Source organism: Falco rusticolus, chromosome 9, assembly GCF_015220075.1.
Source record: "Falco rusticolus isolate bFalRus1 chromosome 9, bFalRus1.pri, whole genome shotgun sequence".
Taxonomy (NCBI): domain Eukaryota; kingdom Metazoa; phylum Chordata; class Aves; order Falconiformes; family Falconidae; genus Falco; species Falco rusticolus.
In genome coordinates, this window is record NC_051195.1 from 33,047,717 (window position 1) to 33,074,773 (window position 27,057).

General features: G+C 40.4%; 1 protein-coding gene across 6 annotated transcripts in view; it reads left to right on the plus strand.

Moving 5' to 3' along the window:
- ADD3 (adducin 3) overlaps window positions 1-27,057 on the plus strand; it is a 103,670-nt gene that overhangs the window by 73,964 nt on the left and 2,649 nt on the right. For 4 of the 6 annotated variants that reach the window (XM_037399335.1, XM_037399334.1, XM_037399336.1 and 1 more), the window contains 13 exons: window positions 105-328; window positions 14,719-14,857; window positions 16,373-16,524; window positions 16,647-16,727; window positions 17,804-17,953; window positions 18,853-18,996; window positions 19,085-19,183; window positions 20,202-20,384; window positions 21,205-21,462; window positions 22,568-22,687; window positions 24,196-24,285; window positions 25,496-25,619; window positions 26,545-26,640. In XM_037399335.1, the coding sequence (XP_037255232.1) occupies window positions 134-328; window positions 14,719-14,857; window positions 16,373-16,524; window positions 16,647-16,727; window positions 17,804-17,953; window positions 18,853-18,996; window positions 19,085-19,183; window positions 20,202-20,384; window positions 21,205-21,462; window positions 22,568-22,687; window positions 24,196-24,285; window positions 25,496-25,619; window positions 26,545-26,640 (1,831 nt within the window). In that variant the 5' untranslated portion in view covers window positions 105-133. Of the gene's footprint in view, window positions 1-104; window positions 329-8,621; window positions 8,761-14,718; window positions 14,858-16,372; window positions 16,525-16,646; window positions 16,728-17,803; window positions 17,954-18,852; window positions 18,997-19,084; window positions 19,184-20,201; window positions 20,385-21,204; window positions 21,463-22,567; window positions 22,688-24,195; window positions 24,286-25,495; window positions 25,620-26,544; window positions 26,641-27,057 lie in introns of those variants that run through there. The other 2 variants (XM_037399339.1, XM_037399338.1) reach the window with 2 other exon arrangements.

Sequence of the window (27,057 nt, forward strand, 5' to 3'; positions counted from 1 at the left end):
TGTTCGGCAGGGATGAAAAAGAACATTATTTGTGTCCAGACTTGGAAGTTATATTCAACACCCTCCTTTTAATTGTTAATCATTCTTCCCTCTTCTTGTTTCAGGTGAAGCCTACCATCCGCGGTGTTGAAGCATGAGTACTGATGCCAGTCAGGTGGTGATCACTACTCCTCCCCCAGCCACGATGCCTCACAAAGAGCGGTACTTTGATCGCATCAATGAGAATGACCCAGAGTATATCCGGGAGAGAAACATGTCTCCTGACCTGAGACAGGACTTCAATATGATGGAGCAAAGGAAGAGGGTCACTCAGATACTGCAGAGCCCTGTGAGTGGGGTTAAGGGGGGGGATGAGAATGAAAGAATATTATTTTCTGAGATTCCTGATTAACTTTTTGAGACTTAGAAATACATACTACACCTAGTTAGAATATCTCTGGACCATCTTCTGAGAAGAATCACTAAACAGATTATCCAACATTTCGTTTGCATGGTGTTTTGTCTGTAAACAAGCAGCCTTTATTTTGTTAGTTTTTTCTCCTGATGCTTTTATATTCTTAGGCTTCACTGCAGTATTGCAAGAAGATCTGGCTGGCTGCAGGGTACTTAGTTAAAACATAAGGGGTAGGGAAGAGAGTGAAGGAGTCAGTGGTCAAGTAAGAACAAATTAGGGCATTACTCAGAGTTCTGCTTTCTGAGTTTGAATATTAACCTATCATTTGCATCAGGAATGCTTTAATTAACATTTATAATTGGCTTAAGTTTGTTTAAAAGCTAGGCTATGTTCTTTTCATGTCCTTGGAAGCAGTCATACCCGTACTTGGCCATATTAGCACTCATCTACTCATTGTATAAGTTCACTACTTGTGTAGGCTACATATAAAACTGTTAAATCTATTGAACCACACTGACATTAGTTTTAAGTTACATTTTAATATATGCATTCTTTTGGTTTAACCTGATTAATACATTGGAAAGTTATACTGTTGTCTTGAGTATTTTGAAGCCATGGGGAGTGAGTAAGGATGGTGGAGGGTGATCCTTTAAGGATGTTGGAATATAATGTAATAAGGATAACGGGACTGGGAAGGGGTTAAGCAGCTTTACAGATCCTTCTCTCTCCAGTTCCTCTGTAAGTTGGGGTGCTTCTGTAATTTTTTTTGAAGCTTTTCCATATGTAATGAGATTGCAAACAGCTGCTAGTAATCACCCTGTTATAGTCATCCATGAATAACAGGATTGTTTGCTAAAGTGTTATCGTGGAGTGCCTCTTGGATCTGTGTGTTGCTCTGAGTATAATGTGAACCTGTTGACTAAGGAATTTATTACTTTCAAGTCAATTTGTGCAAGTTTGGTTTTGCAGCCAAGCTCTTTTATAAAGAAAATACTCTTAAGGGAGGTATTGCATAATGCTTTAATCACGATAATTTTATGTTAAACACTCAATTATAAAATGTGATCAGAATCTGCTTCTTCCTGTTAAAATATTCACGTTATGAATAGCCAGGACTCACAGCACAGACCAGATCTTTAGCCTAACAGAGAAAAATAAATTGGAGAGCTCTTGTTTGGGCTTGTACATGTGTTATTTTCTTGGTCCTTTCAATGGCGGTATTGAATCTGATGAGTGTAACTATTTCCTTAACGTTTTGGGGGACCTTTTGCCAAGTCTGCAAAATGTAATGAATTTCCCTTTGCTACAGCCTCTGTGGTTTTTTTAATAAATGCAGTATCACTGCAGTGCAGATGTTAGGAAGAGGGATGAAGAGGGGCAACCCCTGAGTTTGGGTAACTGCTTTAACAGAAGGTTGGGGGACAAAGCGCTGCCGGGCTGTTGTTAGTGTCCTGCCACAAGAGAAGCTGAGCCCAGCACTTTTTGGGAAGTGACTGTTTGGAGCTGCCAATAAGTTGCAAGTTTTTGTTGTGTAAGGGAACAGTTGTCCAAATAAGCCAGGACCTGCCGCCTGCTCAGCTCTCAGCATCTGCCAGGGAGAAACGACAACATGGGAGCCAAGTGTGCGATCAGGCACAAAGGGGAGTTGTCTGAGCTACTATTTCCCCTCAAGTATCTCTTTTTATTGTCTCTTGATGTAAAAAATTCACAGGAACCCTGTTATGATTTCTCAAGTGAGGAAATAAAAGCAGTTTTAATACAGTATCTGTAACTGAATGTCCATCAAGCAAATTTCATAACTGATTTGGGGATAGAAACTGCATTATTTCTTCCAGGTTCCAGCTGCGATGTGCCATAATGTTTTGAGAGTCAGGACTGAAAACAATTACCTTGTCTCCTCCTGAATATAATATTTGTCGCAAAAGGGCTGGAAAGCATTTTTCCTGTTACCAGTCTGCGTAACAAAGGTTCAGGATTGAATTAACGAGAATTGTGTGTAATGTTTTTGTTCTATAGCTGCAGAATTACATATTAGAAGTTTGCATAGAGCTTTGTTGCTTCTCTGGTTTATTCCAGTCGACAAGGAAGAAATAGTTTGAAGGTGTTTAGAAGAAGAGGAAGAGAGGTTATCAGACACATTTTAAAGAAGAGCTTGCTTGCTGGTAAATCTTCACCCAGTCTTAGGTACATGCATTCATATCTTTACCCAGTCTTGATATATACATTCAGAACAGAGAAACAGCTATTGACTCATCTTCTAGCAAGTATTATTAAATGTGAGGTGAATGTAGGAAGGATAATACCTTTCTTAAAAATGCAATAGCATGTATGGACTTGAGGTGAGCTGGTTTGAACATGCACTTTCTCCAAGCAAAAGGTTATGGTGTAAAACTAAAGGGTTAATCACTGTCATATACTAGGAAACATAGATACTGATTCCATCTGTTTTATTAACAAGCTTTTTTCTTTCTTTCAAGTAGGAAAATCTAAGTCCTTTAGCAAGAAAATAAATTAGAGAATACATTTCAGGATCAGTGGTGTATTTTGCACAGTGCATGTTACTGTAAGGGCTACAGCCCTGACCAGACATCTCCAGACATCAAACTGCTGAATCTCTCTGATGTACTGTTTGATGCACATATTGATGTGCAGTCTGACTACTTGTCTCTGATGTGCAATTTCCCTTTCCTAAATTAAATAATTTAAAAGCTACCGAAAAGCTATTCCCATTACCTCTGACGTTTGCTAATGTCTTAAGAGTCTGTTCATAATAAATCTTAAACAAATTACAGGCATTTTATGACTGCTGCCCACAAAGAATGTCCTGGCATTATCTGTGAATTCTATGTTTGCTGAATCCTGCATGTAACCCATGAGCATCTGATGGCCTGGAGAATCTGAGAGAACCCACGTGTTTGTTGTTCTATGTCTGTTAGAAAGGTGGAAAGAAATTAATGTCAGCTGGGTCTGAACAGACCGATAGCATCCAGAGGTACTGCTGGCCAATCTTTGAGATAAAGCCATTTGAGTTTATTACAGTACTTTCTGCAAGTTCAGAAGGTTTGGGTGCTGTGTTGTTATTTTTAAAGAAAAAATACTACATCTGTGAAGTGGACTAATTTTATTGCTTTACATCGGGTCTGAGATAATTGACCTATAATATATCCGAAATTTGAAAAGATGGGGTTTTTTTTTTAGATTTTCCAACTTTGAAATTAAAAAGTTTTTTCTTTTTATATGCTAAACAGTCATATATTGTTTGCTAACACAGGGTAAGTACCTCTTTCAAAGAGTAAACATTTGTTTGCTGCATCATCAAACCCCTTATTTCAGTTATGGTATACAAGTACTCCTGGCCTTCATTTCCTTCTGGCATTTCTCTGGTGCTTTTACCATGGCAACTGGAAGCTTCAAAAACACTGGGGGGGCTGGAAGCAATGGTTGCATAGTTATGCTGTGTGAAGACTGAACAGTCTCAGTTCAGCATTGAGGAGCTCTGTGAACTTACTGAAGGGAGAAATGCCCTGCAGCCCTCCCAGAGAGGCCACGGAAGGCGTCAGGTGTTTCTGTGGGCAGGCAGCAGTGGCATGCTGCTTCCAGTGAAGTGAGACCATGTGAAAGAATTGTCTAACCAGCAGGAAAACTAACTACAGTCTTTAGCTAACAGGACAGTGTGTGTAACCCAACAGGAAGTTAGGATCACTCCTTAAACTGCATTGAGGAGTACCTTACATCCACTTTACATCACTGTATTTGAAGAAGAGCCACAGGTCAGGGTGGAAATGGGAGAGGACGCGTTCTTATACATAAGATATACTGTTATATGAGATATATTTAATTATTTTTATTGATGTAAGAAAAAGTTGGAGTACTCAAATTTGTGTATTAATTATAAGTTGAACAGTTGAAATATATAAACATAAAAATCCTTGGTTATTGGAGTTTAAATGCCCAGTTTATGTTTTGAATTTACCAGTGAAAGTTTTGTGTGGCTTGTCGAGACCCATTGAATGTGCACTTGCTGTTTTTACATATGAAACACGGTTACTTGGAGCTTGTTTGGTTTTAAGTTGAGCACTTTGCTGGCAGGATCTCATCATGCTCTGCTTTAATTTCATGTTGTATATAGAGAGCATCTACCAATCCTTCATGGTTCTGCAGGGTGTTCAGGGCAATTCTAGCTTGGCACTACTGTAACATGAGGGCATTGGTTCAGGTTTAGCCATCCAGATTGCAAAATCAGTTCTTTTTATGCTGAGGTTAAAAATGTACCTCTCTCCTGTGCCTCCCTTCCTTCCTTGTACATGTACACACACCCCTGCCTACCCATGCTAGCTGGTCTTGCCCAAAAAAGTGGGGAGATAACAGTCCAGCTTAGCAACTTGTCTATTCAGAGGTCTGCCTTAGCAGGCAGGATTTTCTCCTCAATAACAAGCAAACCCACCCACACTTGATGATGATTTTTTTTTTCATGGCTGTGTTATTTTCAAACCATCAGGACAGGGATGAAGGATGGTTTGATTTATTTTTTCCCCCAATTTCTGCAGTTGTCTAGCTTGCTTCATTTTGTATCAAGTGAACATCCAGTATCTTTGCAACACCGCTCACTTTTGGGGCAATTTATTTTCTCTAAAATATCAAAGTCTTTTCAGTTCCTCCCATGTTTCAGCTTCTGCTGCTCTTTCCCCACAAGTTCAAAAGCCTTTTGGATCTTTCAAGAGCATCACCCTTTGGTCTTAAAGGGCTCACAACTTTGTACATCCCCTGGGACCTCCTTGCTGGGCAGGCCTCTCGCACTGCAGCTCCTTCTTTGATCTTCTCTGCCATCTTCCTGCTGGGGAGTCCTGACTCTCCTCTCGTCACAATAGCTTATTTAATTGCATGCTTTCATCATACAAACTGTGCAGCATTTCGTTCACCAGGGGAGATAAGCTCAACTTGGCATGTCATTTAAGACATGCCACAAAACGTCCCTTAAAGATCCCCTGTGAGCCGTGACAATACCCTGCTGAGCCTGGAGCAGACCAGGTGGCCTGGGCAAGTTCAGCATTTTAAGTGAGGAGGAAATTATGCTCAGGGTAATGGTGTCTTAAATCAAGGCCATCCACTAGATTTCTGAGAGGGAACCAAGAAATCCTATTGCCTAACTTCCATTTCTATAGCTGTGACAGTGTGCGGTCAATTCATATCCATCTGCACCACAAGAGCAATTGTGAGTTTTTCCCCACTTTGTTACATTAAAAATTAGTTACTTTGCACTCCTCTCATTTCCATATTGGTGCTTTCCATTTAGTTAAAATCATGATATAAATGCCAACAATTTTCAAATGAATCCTTGCCCCCCTGTCTCATCCATATTTCTAATCTTTCTGCTGGTTGTTAACTGCTTGGGTTTGGGGTTTTGTTGTCTTGGCAGGTGTCTACAAATTCTGTTGTACTTTTGGTACTGTGTCCTTTAGATTACTCGGATCATTAAACATTCAGATCCATCCTCTTTGCCTGATGACTTTCCTATGATTCTATATGTATTTGAAGTTATTAATTGTGAATAACACTCTGATCTGGATTAATTCCCTAGGTAAGTGATAAGGTGATCTAAAATACAACGCATTGTAACAAAATCCACCATTTTTCTTTCATTCACTAGTCTTGTAAATTCTGTCCAATGAAGGCATCAAATCTGTCTGGTGAGAGCAGTACAGATAATGAATAATGACTGAAAGGACAAGCTCAAGACAGGTGCATCCCCATGAGCAGGAAATCAAGGGGGCAGGAGACCTGCATGGACGAGTAAGGAGCTTCTGGCAAATTTCAAACAGAAAAAGGAAAATTACAGGTTGTGGAAAAAGAGACAGGTCACTTCAGAGGAATATAAGGATGGGATCAGAACATGCAGGGAGGTGACAAGGAAGGCTAAGGTCCGATTGGAATGAAATCTGGCAAGGGAGGTCAAGAACAACAAGAATAGCTTCTTCAAGTACATTAGCAGGAAAAGGATGACTAGGGAAAATGCAGGCCTGCTGCTTGAATGAGGTGAGTGCCCTGGTGACGAAGGACACAGAAAAGGCAGAGTTACTTGGATGCCACCTTTGCTTCAGTTTTCACTGCCAAGGCTGGCCCTCCAGTTTACTAGGCCATGGAGGCAAGAGAAGAAGTCTAGAGAAAGGAAGACTTTCCCTTGGTCAAGGAGGTTCATGTTAGAGATCACTTAAGCAAACCTAATACCCACAAATCCATGGGCTCCGATGGGATGCACCCCCGAGTGCTGAGGGAGATGGCAGATGTTATTGCAAAGCCACTCTCCATCATCTTTGGAAGGTCATGGAGGACAGGAGAGGTGCCTGAGGACTGAAAGAAAGCCAGTGTCACTCCAGTCTTCAAAAGGCAAGAAGGAGGACCCAGGAAACTACAGGCTGGTCAGCCTTCCCTCCATCCCTGGATAGGTGATGGAACAGCTCATGCTGTAGGTCATCTCAAAGCACATGGAGGAAAAGAAGGTTATCAGGAGTAGTCAGCATGGATATACCAAGGGGAGATCATGCCTGACCAACCTGATAGCCTTCTGTGATGGAATGAACGACTGGCTGGGTAGACAAGGGGAGACTGGTGGACGTTGTCTACCTTGACATCAGCAAGGTTTTTGACATGGTCTCCCACAACATCATGTGTAAACTCAGGAAGTGTGGACTAGATGAGGCCCGTGAGGTGGATTGAGAACTGGCTGAATGGCAGAGCTCAGAGCTGTGACCAGCGGTGCAGAGTCCAGCTGGCGATCTGTAGCCAGTGGTGTTCCCCAGGGGTCAGCACTGGGTCCAGTCCTGGTGAACTCAGTTATCAATGTCCTGGATGAACAGACTAGGCATACTTTTGGCAAGTTTGCTGATGATACAAAACGGGGAGAAGGCAGCTGTGCTGCCATTCAGCAAGATCTGGACAGGCTGGAGGGCTGGGTGGAGAGAAACTCTTACCCATGCCTACAAATATCTTACGGGCGAGTGTCAGAGGACGGGGCCAGGCTCTTTTCAATGGTGCCCAGCGACAGGACAAGGGGCAACGGGCACAAACTGCAGCACAGGCAGCTCCAGCTGAACATGGGGAAGAACTTCTTTACGTTGAGGGTGACAGAGCACTGGCCCAGGCTGCCCAGAGAGGCTGTGGGGTCTCCTCTGGAGACATTCAACACCTGCCTGGATGCAACCCTGTGCAACCTGCTCTGGGAGAACCTGCTTTAGCAGGGGGGTGGACTAGATGATCTCCAGAGGTCCCTTCCAACCCTGATCGTTCTGTGAATCTGTGATTTAGCTGTATTCATTTTTAAGGCTTTTTTTTTTTTAAGGCTTTTGGTTGGTTGGGTTTGGCTGTTCAATAATCCTTTGGTTTAGTACGCTCTTTTAACAGTGCCTGGAAAATCCTGGAAGGTCACGACTGATAACTTTCATCCCTGGCTGCAGAGGCACATACATCCAGAACGCCCTGCAAGACCTCTGCCTGTCATCTGTCCTGGTGCATCACCGCCAAATGTGCTTCCACCCTCCCTACTCCTGCCCTTACTGAAAAAGTTAATTATGCTTGGAAATCTGTTAGACCCCTGACAAACCGTAATTTGATTAAATTTCAGCAGTTATATTACATCTAGCAAAGATGCATAGTATGACTTTATTCCACAAGAACATGAGGGAGGGACACAGACCCTCCATTCATGGCAGCAGTTTTGTGAGGGTGGGACGACAGCTGGCACTGGGACTTGGGGAGCTGGGTGTGCTGAAGATAGGCTTTGCAAAGGAGTTCAGTGCTTCAGGTTTTGCTTTAATCATAGGGTATCTCTAGGCTGTTTATCGCAGGAGTAAACACACCAGCTCACGGAGGGAAGCTAGTGTGTACCAGGTTAGAGGAGCCGGAAAAACCAGCGCAGGCTGAGCTCAGTGTGGGGACCTGCTTGCTGCTGATTGAGTCGCTGCATCCAGCCCAGATAGCCACGCGCTTCACTGCAACTGAAGAGATTATTATAACTTTACCTAATTCCCCCTATGTATTACTAAGCCCATTTCTTTCTATCTTAACACAAAAGCTTCCCCCTACACACACCCTGGGTTGTTTTTTTCCCCCGTGGTGTTAACAAACGCTTTTTGTGTTTTATCTTCTCCCCACCAGCCTTTACTCGCTGGCGGTTTTTTTTGTGGCCGACTCCACCCTTTTCCACTTAGTGCACCGGTTGTTTGTATCTGAACTCCAGTCTTGAAACAGTCTGTTACGAACCAGTATCGGCTGTTTTGGTGAAGGTCTTGCTCTCCGCCAGCAGCCACAGCTACGTTTACAGCACAGGAGTTAAAACTGACATCTCTTCGCTCTCCAGAACAAAATACCAGTTAAGTTTTAAAAGTTTTCTTCAGCAGTGGTGATTTGGCTTAGAGACTCTGTGTGGGCACGTTTATGTGTAGATGTGTTTTTAAAAATGCATTTAAGATACATAAACTGTGATCAAAAATGGGAAAAAGTGAAAATGTGTGAAGGGTTTTCTTGTATTATTCTGCTGCTTTTAGTCAAACAGCAGTGCTGTTGCTGCCTTACATGTAGGGACCCCACATACCTTTTCTACCAGCTTTCCTGCAGGCTGACATACCAAACTGTTTGGACCTTACTGTAGTTAATCCTGATGCAAGCACATGCTTTCTCCTCTTGAAGGTTTGCAATGGCATGGAATATTGGTAGATAACCTGTATACCATTGTTTTCTCTATTTACAGGGAAATTTTTTTCTTACTATTCTTATTTCTACTTCTTTTGAGTGGATAAGGACTACATGGAGAAATCAATGGACAATAAACAAGAAACAGCATAGAAAGATAGGCAAAATACCTATGAGCCTGCATACTTTTTAACCTCCTCAGAGAGCTGCCTACCAAGATGAAGAGATTAATACTAAAATTTTCTAACAACGTTTTTGTTCTGTGCCATATATAGATGTGTATACATGTAAAATAGGTTACTCTAGCAAGTCGGTTATTCTATTTTTTCTGCTTATGTTGACGGAAAAATACCAGTTGTCAACTGGTACATGCAAATGTTGATTTGATTCTTAAAAGCCCCAGTTTATGCTGTCAGCTCACACTTAGGCTGTCCTGCTGAAAGAAAATGAAGTGAATGAGTCAGAACTGAGGCTTGTAACTTCACGCTTGAGTTTCAGAGAACCCTTGCAGGTCTAAGCTGAAAGATGTTTGCATCTAAACTGCTTGAGTTTGATGTGTATTTGGAAGATGATTGCAAGTATTTCTGGAGAAGTAATTTTATGGTGTTAGAAAAACCTTGACCTAATCATGTAACTAATGACTCTATCAAGAAAATCGGTTTCTGTTCTGCAAGCTGCAGTACTGTGTGAGGCTGTGTAAAAGAGCTGTCTGGAGTGTTAGAAACACTTGTTTTAGGATCAAGCTGAGCTGCCCTGCATATTTTTACTGGTGAGTTGTGGGGAAATTCGTATCAGTGCAAGGTAGTGGAGTGGCATTCAGAAGGTGGGTGAGATGGAAGCAGGGCAGCTGAGCACTGCCAGCTCAGGGCAATCAAGTCAGCAGCTGCCAGGCTTGGCTGTGCAGGGGGTGCTTTGGTTCATGGTGTAAATTCAAAACCATGTTTTCCCCTGCTTTACTTAGTGCAGTTCAGCTCACTGCAGTTTCGAAGAGAACAACCTCAGCTGGCAGCGGTGGAAGGGGAGTTTGCAGCCTGCTGCGTACTGAGGTCAGGCTATTCACTGAGGTAGCTTAGGTGCTATTTTCTATGCAAACTTTCTGCAGGATGCTTGAAGTGCTGTTCCAGCACAAACAAGGTGGAACACTGGTGCTTGGCTGGGGAGGTGAGCTCACTGAAGGCAGAAGGATGTTTGTGCAAACAGGAAACAATCCTCACCTACGGCTGGGTGGGTTATCCAGGCAGCAGCCTTGCTGGCTGTGCAGGCACAGGCAGGTTGGCCAAGTCCAGAAGTGGTGCAGCTCTGTTGACAGGGTGACTGTTGACAGGCAGCTTGAGCAGCCTTGAGATGCTGAGTTTCTTGCTTTGGGACTTAGTACACCACTGTAAAAAGTCACTGCTGTTACTGTCTCATCTTACGTCTGAAGTTTTGCTGTTTTAAAACAAACAAAACCCATGTGTGCCCAAAAAGCTGTTTAAATCCTAGAGCTGAAAATTTCTCTATGGAGCAATGCTGAGCATACAGCTGATTAACATCATTTTTCATTCATCTGACAGTAGTTTTTTCTTTGTCAGCACTTTCTTGTCAAATACTACATCTGAAATTACCGGTGATCTTTCTGCTTGAAAAGTATCTGCTTTGTGCCAGAGCTGAGTGTTGGTCATCTTTTTGAAAACATGTCTCAAGCATGACTTTTACTTGGTCGTTTGCAGGCAGTTGCAGTGTAATGCCATATATCTATTACAGGCTGGTGAATTAAAGCAAAACAAAACCGGTTAGGTTTTCAGGAGCAGATTCCTGCTGCTGAATGAGTTGGACCCAAAATCTGGGCCCTGCACAGTAGTGGTTTTACAGAAATCAGTGCTTTACAGTGAAAGCTTCAATAAATATTATTCATTTAATGGCTAATATTTAAGGTAAATTGTTGTCCAGAAGAAGGTGATGCCCTTCATATGGGCTCATCGGGAATTATCATAAATGGAGGAAGGTTGTGTTGGCACATGTGGGATGGTTATCCAAGGACATAGAGATCCATGTTTTAAAGGTCTGTAGCAGTGAACAAAAGGTTTTGAAATATTCATAAATATCCATGGAGGAATGTGCGTGAGTCATGTGCATGACACTGAAGGCTGCAGTCTGCTAGAAAACATTGTTGTGTACTGACACGTGGATAAATTGCGTACTTTATTTTATGCTCTTCATCCCTATCCTCACCTCTGCTTTACAGCTCGTGCCAAACCTCTATATGTCCTACTTGCCCCAGCTTTTGCCTATTTTCTGCTTTTTCTAAAATTATTTTTAAGTAAAGCTGCTTGTTTGGTTTGACAGAATTGTTGATACAACAGTAAATCCTCATTTGTAGTGGCCTCAGCAGTGTATAATATACTACTGTTAACATCAGAGAGCAAAACTAAGCTCAGAAGAATGAAAATAGCATGATCAGAAAGCAGAATTAAAAATATGGTAAGAAACAAAAAAATCTTTGTCAAAAAATTGCCTGAAATACATCGCACTACCTTTTTTTCTGCTAGAAAAGTAACATTACTCATACAGGTTTAAAAAAAAAAAAAAGGTCTGAATATGACTAATAAGAGTTTACTGTGAACGTTTTTGCAGATCCTTTTTATAGTCCTTGTTGAATTAAAGAAAGAGTGATTTAATATAATACAGATAACTGTTCTTCTCAGTCTCCTCCCAAGCAAATACTTCCATGAATTTTGTGAATTCTGTCTTCCACATAGCCCCCGGGAGACTACAAATATGCAGTTTCCTTATATACATATTGTAAACAAGAGTGAAAGAGCATTTCAGCCTTGCAGAGTGTGTAATACCAGAGCTTTCTTGCAGGGAGCCTCTTTCAGGAATATTTGAGAAGTTATCAAATAACTTGGAATGACAGAATTTGAAAATAACTGTTAGTATTTGTTGATGAACTTGGAAGCAGGTTGGTAGAACATAAGGGCTGGACCTTGGCTCCTTTCTTTATGCACTGTGAGCTGTTTGATCACCAAAATGCTTTTTATGTGAAAAACACTTATGTCTTCTATAGGGAATTGTATAAATCATGCACATCTGAATTTCATTCAGAACCACTTTGGTTGTAGTGAGAAATGCTCAGATTTAGGTACTGACCAGCCTCAAGGATTCAAACCGGGCTGATGGGTGATGCTGAATCATCTGTTCCCTGTTTTTTCAGATTGCAATTTTCTGTGTATCCCCCTTGTTGCCCAGCGGTACCGCAGCACCGTAAACACTCAGTGCTGCACTTGAATTTTCACCGAGAGTTGTGCTCTGAGTGTGTAAGAAGCTGCTTACTGTGCAGTGCTCCGCAACTGGGGCTCTGGGCATCTCTGAATGAATGTCCTGAATTGGTGGAAGTATCTGAGCTTGACCTCCCTGCTGCACCTTAAAGGCAGGTTTCAGGGATTAGTAACTTAATGCTTGTGAAGCACTTGGATTTACAGTAATTATCTGCCCAGAGAAAATCTTGTCAGATAAATCATAATTGTCATCTCAAGAGAGTATGAGTAGCGTGCACAAAAGACACAGGGCCACCTGCTGAGCCATGAGAAGAGGGAAAAATACTAAATTTATTTTCTAGTGAGAACTAGAGGCCAGTGTGTGCCAAATGAGGCATGGGGACAAGATGACTGTGGTATGCTTAAAGATTATTGTCTGTGCACAAGGTGGGCAAAGAAATGTCTTCTGCATGACTGACTTCCAGCAATCTGGGCCTGCGGCCACACTGGGGTTCCAGGCTGGGGACAGCGCTCGTTATTTTGTCACTAAGGCTGGCACCCCCATTGCCATTGGGACACATGGAGTCACGGTGATGATGGCCATCCTTGGAGCAGAATCAGGTTGAAGGGAGTGGGTTTCACAGTCAAAATGATAGACAAAAGATGAAAGTCCGGATGTTTTCTCCAACCACTTGCTGTTTTCCACAAATCCTTGTTTGCCTTTCTGGCAGTTACCTCCCATCAGTTTCCCATACAGGCTCCCAGTGCTGATGCACCTCCCATACCCCCACTCCTTTTCTCCCAGTCCTAGTTAGGTTCCTTTCCTCACTCGGTTCCCTGTTTCTTCTTTCCTATTCCCCATTCGCTCCTTTCCCCTGCTGCATAGATCTTTACCTACAGCAGCCACTAAACAGAAAAATCTGATTTTGCCTGTGTATCTTCAGGCTAGCAAGAGGCTGTTCAGCTGTTTGGCGGATGCTGCGCGCATGGGATGGTCTAAGCAGAGAGATCAGTGGAATAGACTGCCGTGTAGTCATCCCACATGAGTTTTTAGAGGCTTTACTTGTGGAACTCTGGGATGTCTCGGGTATACACGACTCTGACAAAATTACACTAAGGAAGAGCATGGGTGTCTGAAAACTTGGAAATTAAAGAGTAGTTATGGATGCTTGGCTGTCCAACTAAGAAGCCATGTCAAGTAGAGTCTTGAGAATGTTCTTGGGGAGTCTGGCAGCACTCTCTCTTTTAGAGTCAAACCCTGTTGATGAACAGACTATGTAATGAGACTGGTGGGTTTTACCCAATTAAGTGGGTGTTTTGGAGGACTGAATTAAAATTCAGTGAAGAAATTACATTTGCCATACAGAACCATTTTCTTTTTTAATTGAGAGCGAGTGCTCTGCTAAGGAAGGCAAGCTGAAAGGAGCAATTACATACAGCGAATAGCCTGGAGTTATAATAGGTGTCAGCTGCATGGTAAAGACACCAAATGTCTTTCCAGAATGAACCAGCAAGAGCATTTGCAATACACCTCAGCTCATGTTGTGTGCAGCTTTGCGTACTGCTGGTTCAGAAAAAAGCTGGAAGATGCTGCCAAGAAATAATGAGAGAATTAGAAAAAATAACCTACAAGCAAAGTGTGAAGGAACAGAATTTACTAGAAATGTCAGGACTGAAGTAGTCCTAGGATAGGCATTTGTTGTGGGCAGTGGTTCATCTGTCTGTCATCTGGAAGAAACAGGCTTTGTCCACAGTGCATAGTATATTAAATTTGATATGTGAAAACCTTTTTCATTATATATTCTGCAAGAGTTTACCTCTTGGGCATGCAGTCATTTTATACAGGAGAAAAGGGAAGGTTTTTTCCCTTTGGGAGAAGGAAAGAAATAGAGAGGAGATGACATCCTGGCATTCCTTCTAGTTTTTGCATGTCTGTGATACTATTTGAGCATGGATGAGCTCCAGTTTTCCAGTTGTTTATAGTTTTATCAAATTTGAATGGACTTTCAGGGGGATTACAGAACTAAATAATATCCAGCACTAAAAGCAACACATCCTGATCAAATTTCAAGTACCTCTTCCAAAATATGGAGAACTCTTTAATTATTGATAAAAATGGTTTTTGTTATCATTTACAAAAATACATTTTATCTTCCCTTGTTCTGGGAAATAGTTAACCCTCTGTGATCAAATTCCTTCCTTCCACCTCCCAAATTGCTAACACTTAGCATACAAAGTTTAGATCAGATGGTTAAAGTTTGGCAAAGTTATAAGCAGCTAAAAACAAGGTCTAAGGGGAAGTTTCATGTAACATTAATAACAGGCAAAGCTACAGCCCCACCTATAATAATTTTATTTATATCAAAGCCAGGTTTCCTTGATGATTTTCAAATGTTTCTACAGGCTTTTAGAGAAGATCTGGAATGCCTTATTCAAGAACAAATGAAGAAGGGCAATAACCCCACTGGACTGCTTGCGTTACAGCAGATTGCTGAATACATTACAGCAAGCTCTTTTGCAGGTTTTTCCTCATCTTCACTCAGTAAGTGAATTAAACATATAATTGCACTTTTTCTCTTCCTTTTTTATTATCACCAGGGCTTAGCAATGCTAGGATCTCCTCTCACTTTGAATAAAAGTTCTGTCGGAGCTTGCTTCAGCTGTGAAGTGGTACAGATGGTAGCCTTAACTTTCTTTTTTAGGCTTCTTTCAGATTCTCTGATTTGTATAATGATACCCAAATTGTTTGGAGTCTTCACACTCAGTTATTCTAGAATTTGTTAATAAAAGTTTAACTGAGATGGGGAACAAAATGCTGGGCCCTGTTGTTATTAACAGTTTAACATGAGCATAAACTGAGATGTGAAATACATAACCATTTAGATTGTTTATTTTTCTACTCTTGCATATAAAGTGTTATTTAAAAAAAAAAAAAAAAAAAAGAAAAGAAAAAAGGGGACAGAATAGCCTGACAAACTGAGTCATTACACAAACAGCTCCCACAGTTAAAAACAGCTTGTAGTATGCACTCTAGTTATAAAGATGTTGCTAGGATCTTTCAGTTAACGCCCAAGTTCTTCTTTCCAAGTCATGAAGCACTGAAACGTTAAAGTCGATTTAAGTTCTGTGGGTGGACATCATATGGGAGCTTACAAGCCTGAAGTACAGTGGCAGCTGTCAGCATTCAGCGTCTTTTGAGAATTGGTCCCAAAATGGTGCTTCAGAGTTCATTTAACAAAAGATGTGGAAGAGAACAACAGAAAGCTCAAATAATCTCATCTCTGTGTCTCTGGTTGGTTAGTGAGACTGTGGGTCCGGCTGTTGTCTGTGCTACGTTTGCCCAGGAATGAGAACAGGGCGACTGATCTCAAAGTACATACTTTTTTTTTGTTGAAAACCAAAATAACTATTACCTCTTCTGGTTGTGACTTTCCCTGTAAGCAAAGGCTTTCAAAGGGATGTCATGCATTTGTGAAGGGGAGATGGGAATATTTGTGTCATCACAAATCAAAGAAAAATTGATCTTTGTGATTTCTCTGTTAAGAGATGATATCTTCTAAGGATTTGAGAACTCTTGCACTAATCCCAGTTTCTTCATTAAGACTAAATTCAAGTGCTAAGACTGAGACATCTCTTCAAATTAGTTATACCGATGTCAGAAGTCTAGCAGGAATGTGTTCTTCTGTAATTTTCAAAGTAATGTGTGAAAATCCTTCATTAGTGGCCAATGTCTTAAAGCAGAGTCCTGTATAGGATCGTGAGTCAAGAGAGAGCTCAAAATCTGAGTGGTACTTCAAAGGAAACCTTTATTTCACCTCTCTCATGTTTGAAAAAGAGATGAAGACCTAAATTTGGGGTATGGTTCCTACTGTCTTAAAGTAACAGAGGTTTCAGACCTTTAAAATCCCAGCAGTGCAGCCTAATAATTAGTCCCAGCCTAATAATTGCAGGTACTGCTATGCTAACAATTTAAATACGCTGCTTCAAGATTATGGCACAGCTAGAAGTTATCTAATTGTCTGACTGGCCATCATCTTTTTCTGTCCATGTTTTTCAGGCCATGGAATGATTACACCCATCAACGATCTACCTGGGATAGATACTTCCTCATTTGTTAAAGGAGAAAAACTTACTCGTTGCAAGTTGGCCAGTTTATACAGATTGGCTGACTTGTTCGGGTGGGCACATTTGCCAAATGCCTATATCACAGTAAGTATTTTAGAGAAGAAATATTTTTATTTGGAACCTTGCCTGTTCGTTCAAATTAATTTCCCCCCGAATAATATAAATTTAAAAATAGATCAGTAATCCATTTTCTTCCTCCTTTGCAGGTAAGAGTAAGCAAAGAACATGACCATATTCTAATCATTCCAAGAGGTCTGTCCTTTTCTGAAGCTTCAGCTTCTAATTTGGTATGTGATTCACCTGCTGTAATAACCAGCAAGGCTCAACCTGTTTTCTAAAAGACTTTTGTGGCTGCTAAAATGGACTTCTAAACTATAATCATGCTGCTGTTTCTGTTTTAATGTTTACCCACCAAATGAAAAGCTGATTAACTATTTAGATACTAGAATCCTTTGTCTTCAGCAGTTCTTTTGGGGTTTAGCTTTGCTTTCTGTTGCTTTGTCTTCAGCTTCAATGTGGAGCAGCAACGTTTTGTTTTCCTGTCTGATGAAGCTCATCAAATAGCCTCAGTGTAACAGCAACCTTTTATAACCTGACAATATGGTAATACATACGAAATGACTCTGTAGGAGTAGTGTTAGTAGAATCAGCTCTTACCTTTGTAAGTGGGGAAATAAAGTTGAATAATCTTCCCCAGGCCCAACAAAGGAGCTGGGTGAAGTTACAGATTGGCATTTAGGCAATGGTGGCTGCTAAATCATGCATCTTTTGATGCAGAACCTGCCATATGTTCTTCGTGTCAGTATGTATCTGTAAAGAAACTACCTCCAGTTGAAAAGGGGTAGCAGACTGAGACTGATAGCATTACACCAGCAATCACAGAACCAAAATAGAAACCTGAGAACAAGACCTGATATGACCCTGCTGTTGTTTTTTGTTGATCCTGAAATTATTATTTTAATGTTCCCATGAAATTGAAAATTCCGTATGCATTTAATTTTCTTATTGGAAATTTCTCAGAGGCTGAATTTTCTTCATATTTAAAATGTAGGACATGTTAACAAAATTAATCTGTGAAAGTTAGAAAGAAGAAAAAGTCAGCTAGACCAAAAAGGAATATATGTTGTGTCCGTGTCTTATCTTCACTTCTTCCATGGCTGGACTTCCAACAGCTATCAAGGGCTTGGACAGCACAATGGTTTATTGATGCACAGATTCACGGCTGCTCTCCTTTTTGTCATGCTCTGAGCCCTAAATATCTGGTGGGGAAATTTGGTACCGAGTATGAAAGGGAAGGTAGTTTGCAGGTAATGGCAGTTGTCGCAAACTTTTTTAATATTGTCCCTTTGTTTGACTTTTCCAGGTCAAAGTAAACATCCTAGGAGATGTAGTTGACCAGGGAAGTACAACTCTAAGTATTGACAATGCAGGATTCAGTCCACATGTGGCCATCTACTCCACACGCCCTGATGTCAGATGTGTAATACACATACATACCCCTGCAACAGCAGCTGTAAGTCTTCTTTCTAGCATGAAGAGTAAAGCAAAACAGATTTACCTTATGAACATAGAGCACACTTCTGAATCTGAATTACTGCTTGTGGCAGTTTTAATTTTGTTTTTAAAATTGACTCTACGCTGGTAAAGAAAGGTGAGAGGTTATCAAATACCCAGAGAAAGAGAACTGGGCCACCACAGTGAAATGGATAGGAATAAACTGATGCTCAGGTACAATATTACTCAGGCTGGGGAGACTGTAAATTACATAGTTTACACGGGCTTCATGTAAAGCATCTTAGACCATCTAACATGCTGTATACATCATAATTTGCATTATGCAACTCCATTTTAATGGCTTAATTAGTAGTTACGTTCAATTTGGATTTTCCTCGCTATTAAAAAGTCACGGCTAACATGTAAGTTTAAAATTGTCTGTATAACAATGATCAAAATATAAGGAGACTTGAAAAACATAGTATGAGATAAATAGATACATTTATATTATTTTATATATAAATGCATATATATGCATTCCTTGACTACAGACAAAAAAAAAATAACTTCTTTTATACTAGCTTTTTGAAGTTATAAATGTGGGAAAGAAGGAAAAACCATTAAGAAGGCTTATGCTGAGCATTAAACATGGATAAAATTAACTTAGTTGGGATAATTTGTCTTTTCCTGTAATGAATCTGTCCCTAGGTTGGATAGCAGCAGCTCTGTCACCCCCTTGCAAATTACACTAGGGAAGAATTAAAGAAAGGTATTGTTTCTAAGCTTCCACTATGGAGAGTTTGTGTCTCTTCTAACAAAGATACAAATTATATCCTACTAAGGTTTGGGTGGTTGAGATGTGGGTTTTAAGAGTTTCACTTTTTTCCTAGTTATCAGTACTTCATTTTCTTGAAACAGGTTTCATCTATGAAGTGTGGCATCCTTCCCATATCACAGGAAGCTCTGATTCTTGGAGATGTTGCTTATTACAACTACCAGGGATCTCTTGATGAACAGGAAGAGAGAATTCAGCTTCAGAAAGTTCTTGGACCCAGTTGCAAGGTATTCAACCTCATTCACGCCCTTCATAAACAATTTTCATGTACTGCGCCAGTTTCTACCATTTAACATTAGTGTCTTCATTTACTAGGTATTAGTCTTGAGAAACCATGGTGTGGTAGCATTAGGAGAGACACTGGAAGAAGCATTCCACTATATTTTCAATGTGCAACTGGCTTGTGAAACACAGGTGAGAGAGAATTTATCTCTATTTCATTTCAAACATTTATGCTGCAGAGTTATAGATTACATCCCAGATGGGAAGATCTCTCATAGTACAAAACGTCCGGGGTTGTGAAATCCAGTAATCGTATGCCAGGTCAAAGTCAGAGAAATTGGAATAACCAGGAAAATATAGAAGGAACAGCACAAATACTGTATCACTCTTCCTAGAATAAGTATTGGTGGTGTTACACTCTGAAGGATACAGGTTTTGTTCCATGCTGTGGGCAGGTGAGCTTCATGCAGAGAATCTGGTGGGTAATAGATTCGGTGGTACTCACTGCGTATGAAAGTGTGACTTAAGATCTCTCAACATCCAGCTCATTATCAAAGCTGAATGTTTTGACAAGAAAAGAAGCTTCTCCCTGTGATAACAAGGCTTTGGAAAACCAAATAAACACAAGGTCTTTGGAGCAATGGTAGAGGGTATTGTATTTAAAAATAACTTGAGACCCAAAATCAGTTGTTTCCATTTTGTCTGCCTACCTAGTTCGGTATCTAGATGTTATCTATAACCTGTGAAGAGAGACCACTGAAAGTGTCCTCACCTTCCATAACTCTTTAAGCCCATCCCCAGAAACTTCACTTTGCTCTTTCTTGTTCTCCAGTGATCCTTTCCTCCCAAGCAGGCATTTGGAGGTGCAAATGGCAGTCTCCCACTCCTTTCCTCCGTTGCCCTGCTGTTTGAGTTTGTTTTGAAATGGATATAAAAATGAAAACTTTTAGTCTTGTGATGCAGAAAGACCTTTCTAAGGTACTCTGAAAGTTAGTATTTGAGTCTACTTGTGAAGTGCAATTGTTAGCAGATACTGTCATCCTTTCCATAAGAATCACTTGCTATATATTTTAATACATTTTTGCACAGTAGAAAACTAGCCTGAGAAATAGCTGCAGCTGGTGTTTAAGTATGTTTCTCCTGTGAATTCAGAAAAGGAAACGATCCAAAAGCTTTTCCACAAACGAAATACGCTCATTGATGTCTCTAGGTTCATGCATTAGCTGGAGCAGGTGGGATAGACAATCTCCTACTACTGGACCTGCAGAAGTTCAAGCCTTCCACACACGCTGTGGCAGCAACTGGAGGAGGTGGAGTTAATATGGCTTCACAACAAAAATGGAAAGTTGGGGAGCAAGAATTTGAAGCGCTCATGCGGATGCTGGACAACCTGGTGAGAGCATGTTGATGGTGTTGACCACGTAGTCTCTGTAAACTTTTGAGTGTAGGATTAGCTTCTGCAAAGCAAATTATTTTTTGTGGTTTCTTTGTGAGTTTGCAAATTAAGGTGGAATAATTTTTATTGTATATGAAGTTGCTTCTGCTTGGTTTGGTTTTTATTAAGTCACTGTATCTGACAGTAGTATTCTGTCTTGGTAAGAATTTATGTCTTGAACTTAAATTTTGTCTGACCCATCTCACAAGCATATTTGCTCTTTATAGTAACTTAACAGTAAAAACATATTTGAATTGCCACCTAGTAAATAGACATGGCAGATTCCCTCTGTATTTTGTTATTAACTCTAATATTAGGAGGTAAGATTATAGTTTATTATTTGTTTGAAATGCCTGTTTCTCTGCATAATGAATTATGCAACAGCCTTCAGTACAAATAGAGTGAGGAGTGGGGGATTGTTGTGAACTAGGCTGTGCCGTTGCCCAAGACAGATAAACGTCATCATGAACCCTACCTAGGTCATAGCCTGGGCAGGGAGTCATTTGGTGTTCACACACTGAAGGAAGGTGGCAGGAGGGTGAAGGGTGAGCGAGGTCCTGTCCAGCTGCTACCGTCCTGTATTTTAAATGGGTCTCTTGACGGTTAACAGTATGAATGAATGATGGACAGCAACACTAGCCCATTCTCTGAAGAGCTCAGTGGACCTGTTCAATGCGTATAGGGCAGCACAAAACTCCCATGACTTCTTTGGATACCTTTTCCTGATTTTATCTATTACTTTTATTTTAAAAAATTTTTTTTTTCCCCTCCTCCATAGGGATACAGAACTGGCTATGCCTATAGGCAACCATTAGTCAGAGAAAAACCCAGACATAAGAGTGACGTTGAGATCCCAGCCACTGTGACTGCCTTTTCCTTTGAAGATGATACAGTCCCGCTTTCCCCCCTGAAATTCCTGGCGCAGAGGCAACAGAGGGAAAAGACAAGATGGCTGAACTCGCCAAACACATACTTGAAAGTTAATGTGCCTGAGGAGTCCTGGAACGGGGAAACCAGTCCCAGGACTAAGATTACGGTAGGTAGATATTTTAGGCAGTTACTTAGTTTTTGCACTACTTGAAAGTAAATTACGCACAGTTTGTATGAAGAAATCTTTAACAAGAATAGCAAGTAAGTTTATCAACCAAATAAAAGCAGACAAAGAGACTCTGGGGAGACCAAATGCCCTTAGTCCTAAGGGCCGCCTCTGGGAAAGGGGAGTGGGGGTTAACTGTTTGGAAGAGTAAGTGTTTGTGACAAAATTGAACAATGATTTCCCTTTTGTTACTAGCTCTTCTGATTCCTGAAGTGGAAAAGTTTTTCTATTACATCTTTTTGTGCTATTAATTATCCACCATAGTGAGGTTTTAAATCACCCAGTGGTTGTTCTCTTCTCTAGATGGGGGAGGCACAATCTCTAATTCATCTCTAACTGCCCCTTTACTGTTTGTGAGCCTACTGAAAACAGACTTTGAAGGGTCTGTTCATACTACTAGTTACAATGATGACCGAGATTTCTCCTCCTTCAGCTCACCAAGAAGCTTCCACTGTGTTTCCAGTCTGAGGAGTGTGGCTCTTGCGGGATTAAGGAGCAGAGAAGCATGTTATTTGCCATCAGGCTACTCCCAGTTGCATAGTACAACTGTAAAAGCATCAGCTCCTCCTGCTGGCAGGCTAGCGAGTTTTGAAACTTAATTTGGGAGAAACACCCTCAGTAACTGATTTAAAGAAAAAAAACCTATAGACAAAATGTGTGGTTAGCAGCGGTGAAAGTTGGTTGCTTTGGTTGGTGAACAAAGTATCTGGAGCTGGTGGATGTATCTGCGAGTTACTAGGACGGGTGATCCTTTCTAAATATAACTTCATTAGTACACGGTACTGCATTCCTCAGGAATGTATTTCAGTGTTTACAAAAAAGTAGTCTCGATGATACATGTTCAAGGCAACTTAAATCCTCTTGGGCAAACACTCAAACCTGTAAGAAGTCAGATTATTTTGTGGGTGTCATGTGGAATTGACAATAAAGTCAGAAAGTCCTTTCCTTATATCTCTTCTTTAACAGTAGGGCAACGCTGAGAATTGTTCCTCTCCATCATGCTGGAATTTTTAGCTTTTTGTTTTTTGGTTTTTTTCCCTTTAAGTGGATGAAAGCTGATGACTCCTCCAAGACTAGTGGAGGAACGCCAATCAAAATTGAAGATCCAAACCAATTTGTTCCTCTAAATACAAACCCAAATGAAGTATTGGAAAAGAGAAATAAGGTAAAAGAAGTGTAATGAAATTAAAATGGTAACATTTCCAAATAAAATTATATGTTCAAGTAATGATTCAATACAGCAGTAACATAACATTTTCAAATGTTCTGATTTTGCTGAGAAGTTTTTTACATTGTATGTGATTTTTCACTAAACCCCATGTATTTAAATGTATGATACATGTGAAATCTGTAGATACGTACACTATATATATACATTTTGAATGCAGTAGTTTGATGAAGGATGAGTATTAACTGTGGAAATGATAGATTAGAAGTGGTAGTTTCTGCAATTTAGCATTATTTTTAGTGGATAATTAGGTGTCAAGATGAACTGAATTGCTGTGTGTCATCTACAGCATGAGTCGATCTCGGGCTGTAATCTCACTCTGTTTCGTATTAATTTGCCTAGCCCTTATTAAGCTGGAGTTTCTATGGTCCAATCCACTTCCTAGTGGCAGTAAAAAAAAAAGAGAGAGATTATTGTTGGACCTCTCTGTAAACACAAATATCTCACTGCTTTTCCCTTCCAGCACATAAGACGCTGACTATCAGACTGACCAAATACTCCACCCGAGGTATAACTGTATTAACAGATATTCAGGACACTTTCCGTTTGATTACTTTTTTTCTTTTTCTTTCTTGGAAAGCATTGTATCAGCATCCGTGGGGACTGAACTGGAGTTAGAAAGGAGCAACTCCCTTCCTTAGAACTGGAAAGGCTCCTTCTAATCATTTAAAGATTAGTAATACAAGTCCCAGACAATGATCCATGCATGTTGCTGTCTTATTAGACAGTTTATTCTTATTTTTCTGCTGTATACATTTTTTATATGATCTTTATTTGTATTTATATCTGATCAGTCAATCTCTTACTCACTGACAATGTGAAGCTAGGACTGTTGGTTTGTGGAAAATAGTGAGCTATTCACGGAAAGAAAAACTTTACCAACCTTTGTGACCACAGAGATCTCTCCACTAGCTTAACACGTGTCATTGGATATTGGGTGAAATTTCTTCACAGAAAGGGTGGTCAAGCATTGGAACAGGCTGTCCAGGGGGTTGGTGGAATCACCATCCCTGGAGGTGTCCAAAACATGCGTAGACGTGGTGCTCAGAGGCATGGTTTAGTGATGGACTTGGGAGTCCTGGGTTCACAGTTGAATTAGATGATCTCAAAGGTCTTTTCCAGCCTAAATGATTCTATGATTTATGGGCTGGAGAGGACCGGTTCAGAGACATACTGTTCCTTGAAGCTTATTTCTAAATAGTGGCTTGCATGAAGGTCAGGGGCTGGGACGAGGGTGGATATTTGGGAGTACTCAGAGGGCTGAACAGCATATGCAGCGTACTCAGAGGTAGAAAGAGAGTTCTTAATTTTCAAGTGCGGCAGCATACAGCTTGATCCTCCAGCCATTCACTACTGCCTGTGCTACCGGCTTTGCAAAGCCGATGGGCACAGGATCTGTTAAAGATAAATACCTGATTCTAATCTGGTTTATTTTCTCTATATAGATAAGGGAGCAAAACCGATATGACCTAAAGACAGCAGGACCACAGTCTCAGCTGCTCGCTGGGATTGTTGTGGATAAAAAGCCGAGCCCGGTGAGTAGGACATAATTAATTGATGTACATATTTGGGTTATTTGGCTGTCTGTATTTCAAACATCAGTTTGGGCCATTTTCTTTTTAAATGCTTTGTTAGAACTGATTATGTTAATGCCAGATTTTGGACATGTGATACATTTTATTCATGTTTGATTTCAGAGGTTTAAAATGTTAGTTTTAAATGGAGATATGCGTGGTAAGTTTGCCTGCCATTCGTATTAATGGAGTAGGACCCCTGTCTAAGATCACTGAAGCTAGAGAGGATGAACTTTGCAGTGCATGGTGCCAAAAATAATCTTTTCATCAATGTGTGGAGCCACTACTAAAGGAAACCATTGAGGCCCAGAAATAACTGAATTTAAGAGGTGGGATGTGACCATGTAGAAGGCAACTTTCATTAGAAACAAGATTCTTCTTGGGAGAGAGGGAGGGAGGTTTCCTGTTTCTTACCTGTCCACGCTAATCTTTTCTTGAATAGAATATACTTACTTCCAAACAATACAGATATTCCTAATAACTTTATCTAACAAACTGTGATGAATTGTAATTGGAATTCTGTAGTTCTAAGAGTTTCCAGCCATCCATGGGATAGTACACGTATTTCCTCATTTTGGTTTCCAGTATTCTTTTGAGATAACACTGAATTTGCTAATTTATTTCAGGCAAAAAGGGTATTTTCCAAACACGTTTTCTTTCAACATGAGAGTTATTTTAATTTTGTTGTTGTAAGATCCATCCCTCCTATGGCTCTTCCAGTTAGATTCCTAAACTGGAGCGTGAGCACAGTTACTTTCCTACAAAAAGAAATTCCTAGAACTTGGGGCATTTGCAGAAAACGTAGGAAACCTTATTTTTGAATCCTGTTGTTAAAGGACTTTCACTTCTCTGAGAAGTGTATTAGTCCCTGAAGTGTAAGCTCTTGAGACAGGTCTGTATTCTGAAGCTGCCCCTTGATACAAAAAAACCCTCTCAAATAATGATTGTGCTGCTGCAAAAGGATGGTGATTTACAGCTCAGTAGTCAGTATTCATCACTATGTGAATGCCTCTAAATGGGGTAATTCTCCTCTGAATGCATCTGTGGTTTTCTGTGTTCCCTGCCAACCTGGTGTCACCAAACTTTGGACATTAAACATGTATGTCTTGCTTGCTGCTTTTTCTTTTTTTTTTTTTTTAACTCTTAAATGTTGTGGTTTTCTCTTTTCCAGCCAATGCAATTTGAAGATGATGAGCACGCGCCACCGGCACCACCCAACCCGTTCAGCCATCTCACAGAAAAGGAACTGGAAGAGTACAAGAGAACAATTGAGCGCAAGCAGCAAGGGTTGGAAGGTCAGTGTTGCATTTTTAAATGTTGGGGGTTACACTTTAATAATGTTCTCACTTTTAGTTTGAAAACATGTACTGTTAAAAACGTATATATGTTAATTATTAGCATGTACTGTTGGCAACTACTTTAGAACTAATCATTCTTTGAGAGAGTAGAATATTTAGTTTGTTTTTGTTTGTTTGTTGGAGGGTTTTTTTACCCTGGTTTGTGCTAAAATTAAAGCAATGGAAGGTTTGCACAGAAACGGGGTTGACAAAAACTCACTTTTCTGACAAAAAGTCATTATAGTATCCTAGAATAACTTGTGTTGAAAGAGCCCATGAAGGTCATCTTAGTCCAACCTCCTCTTCAAAGCTGATATCAAAGTTTGCTCAGGTCTGTGCCCAGCTGAGCAAAAGTTTACAGAGGTGTTTGTTGTTGGCCTCTTTAATTTTCTTCTATACTCCCAATGTGCAAGACTCATGTATTTTTACATCTTCTTCCAATACTGCTGTTCCACAGGGAATTACTAATTCAGGGTTGATTTTTTAGTATTTTTTTCACCAATAACACTTACTGTACATTCTTCCTCACTAATGTGTAATAGAACAATTTTGCTATATATCACATCCAGGGCGTAGCATAATAGCTTACCATAACAGCAAACTGTGTGATCCATGGCTAGATACCACCATGGGGCATGCTACTTGGAATGCAACCCTGCCACCCTTTTTAATGCTTGCTATTAAAGAACTAATATATAATGACTGTTAGCAGATAAAATGTGTAAATACCTAATTCTATAGAGTTTACTGTGTATTGTAATTTCCTGATGTCAGCATGAGCAACGCAATGCTAGCAGAGCTGTAAATCTTGTAGCACTAGCACTGACATTCTTGCTTGATTTTTTACTTGTGCATGGCTACTAATTCAAATCTTGTCCTGCAGATGCTGAACAGGAATTATTCTCAGATGACGGTTCATCTGTGTCACAAATTCAGTCACAAACTCAATCCCCGCAAAATGTCCCAGAAAAATTAGAAGGTATTCCATGCAATTTCTGTACAATGACTCTGATAATCTGAGTCATCCAGTCTTCTGCTGCATTCTTACACTTGCATGAAGTCATCTGAGCCAAAAAGAGCCCTCTTTTACCAGGTCTGGGTGGGAATCTGTCCAGAACACTGGTTTCCCATTTTTTTCTAACACCTGATTCTCACAAAGAACAACACAGGGCATACTGAAATTTAGATATTAATAAGGTGGAGGAAATAGATAGTGTATTTTTATTTTACTGAAAGTGTTTAAGACTTTTCTAGCAAAGTCTGAGAAGGCATTTTGAAAGGCTAGTTCTCCAAAGACTTCTGTATGGAATAGCTGCATTTTCACAAATTAGTCTCTTGCAGTAAAGCGTAATTCTGAATGTGCTTGAGACTGTACATGTGTATGCTCTGTAGACTG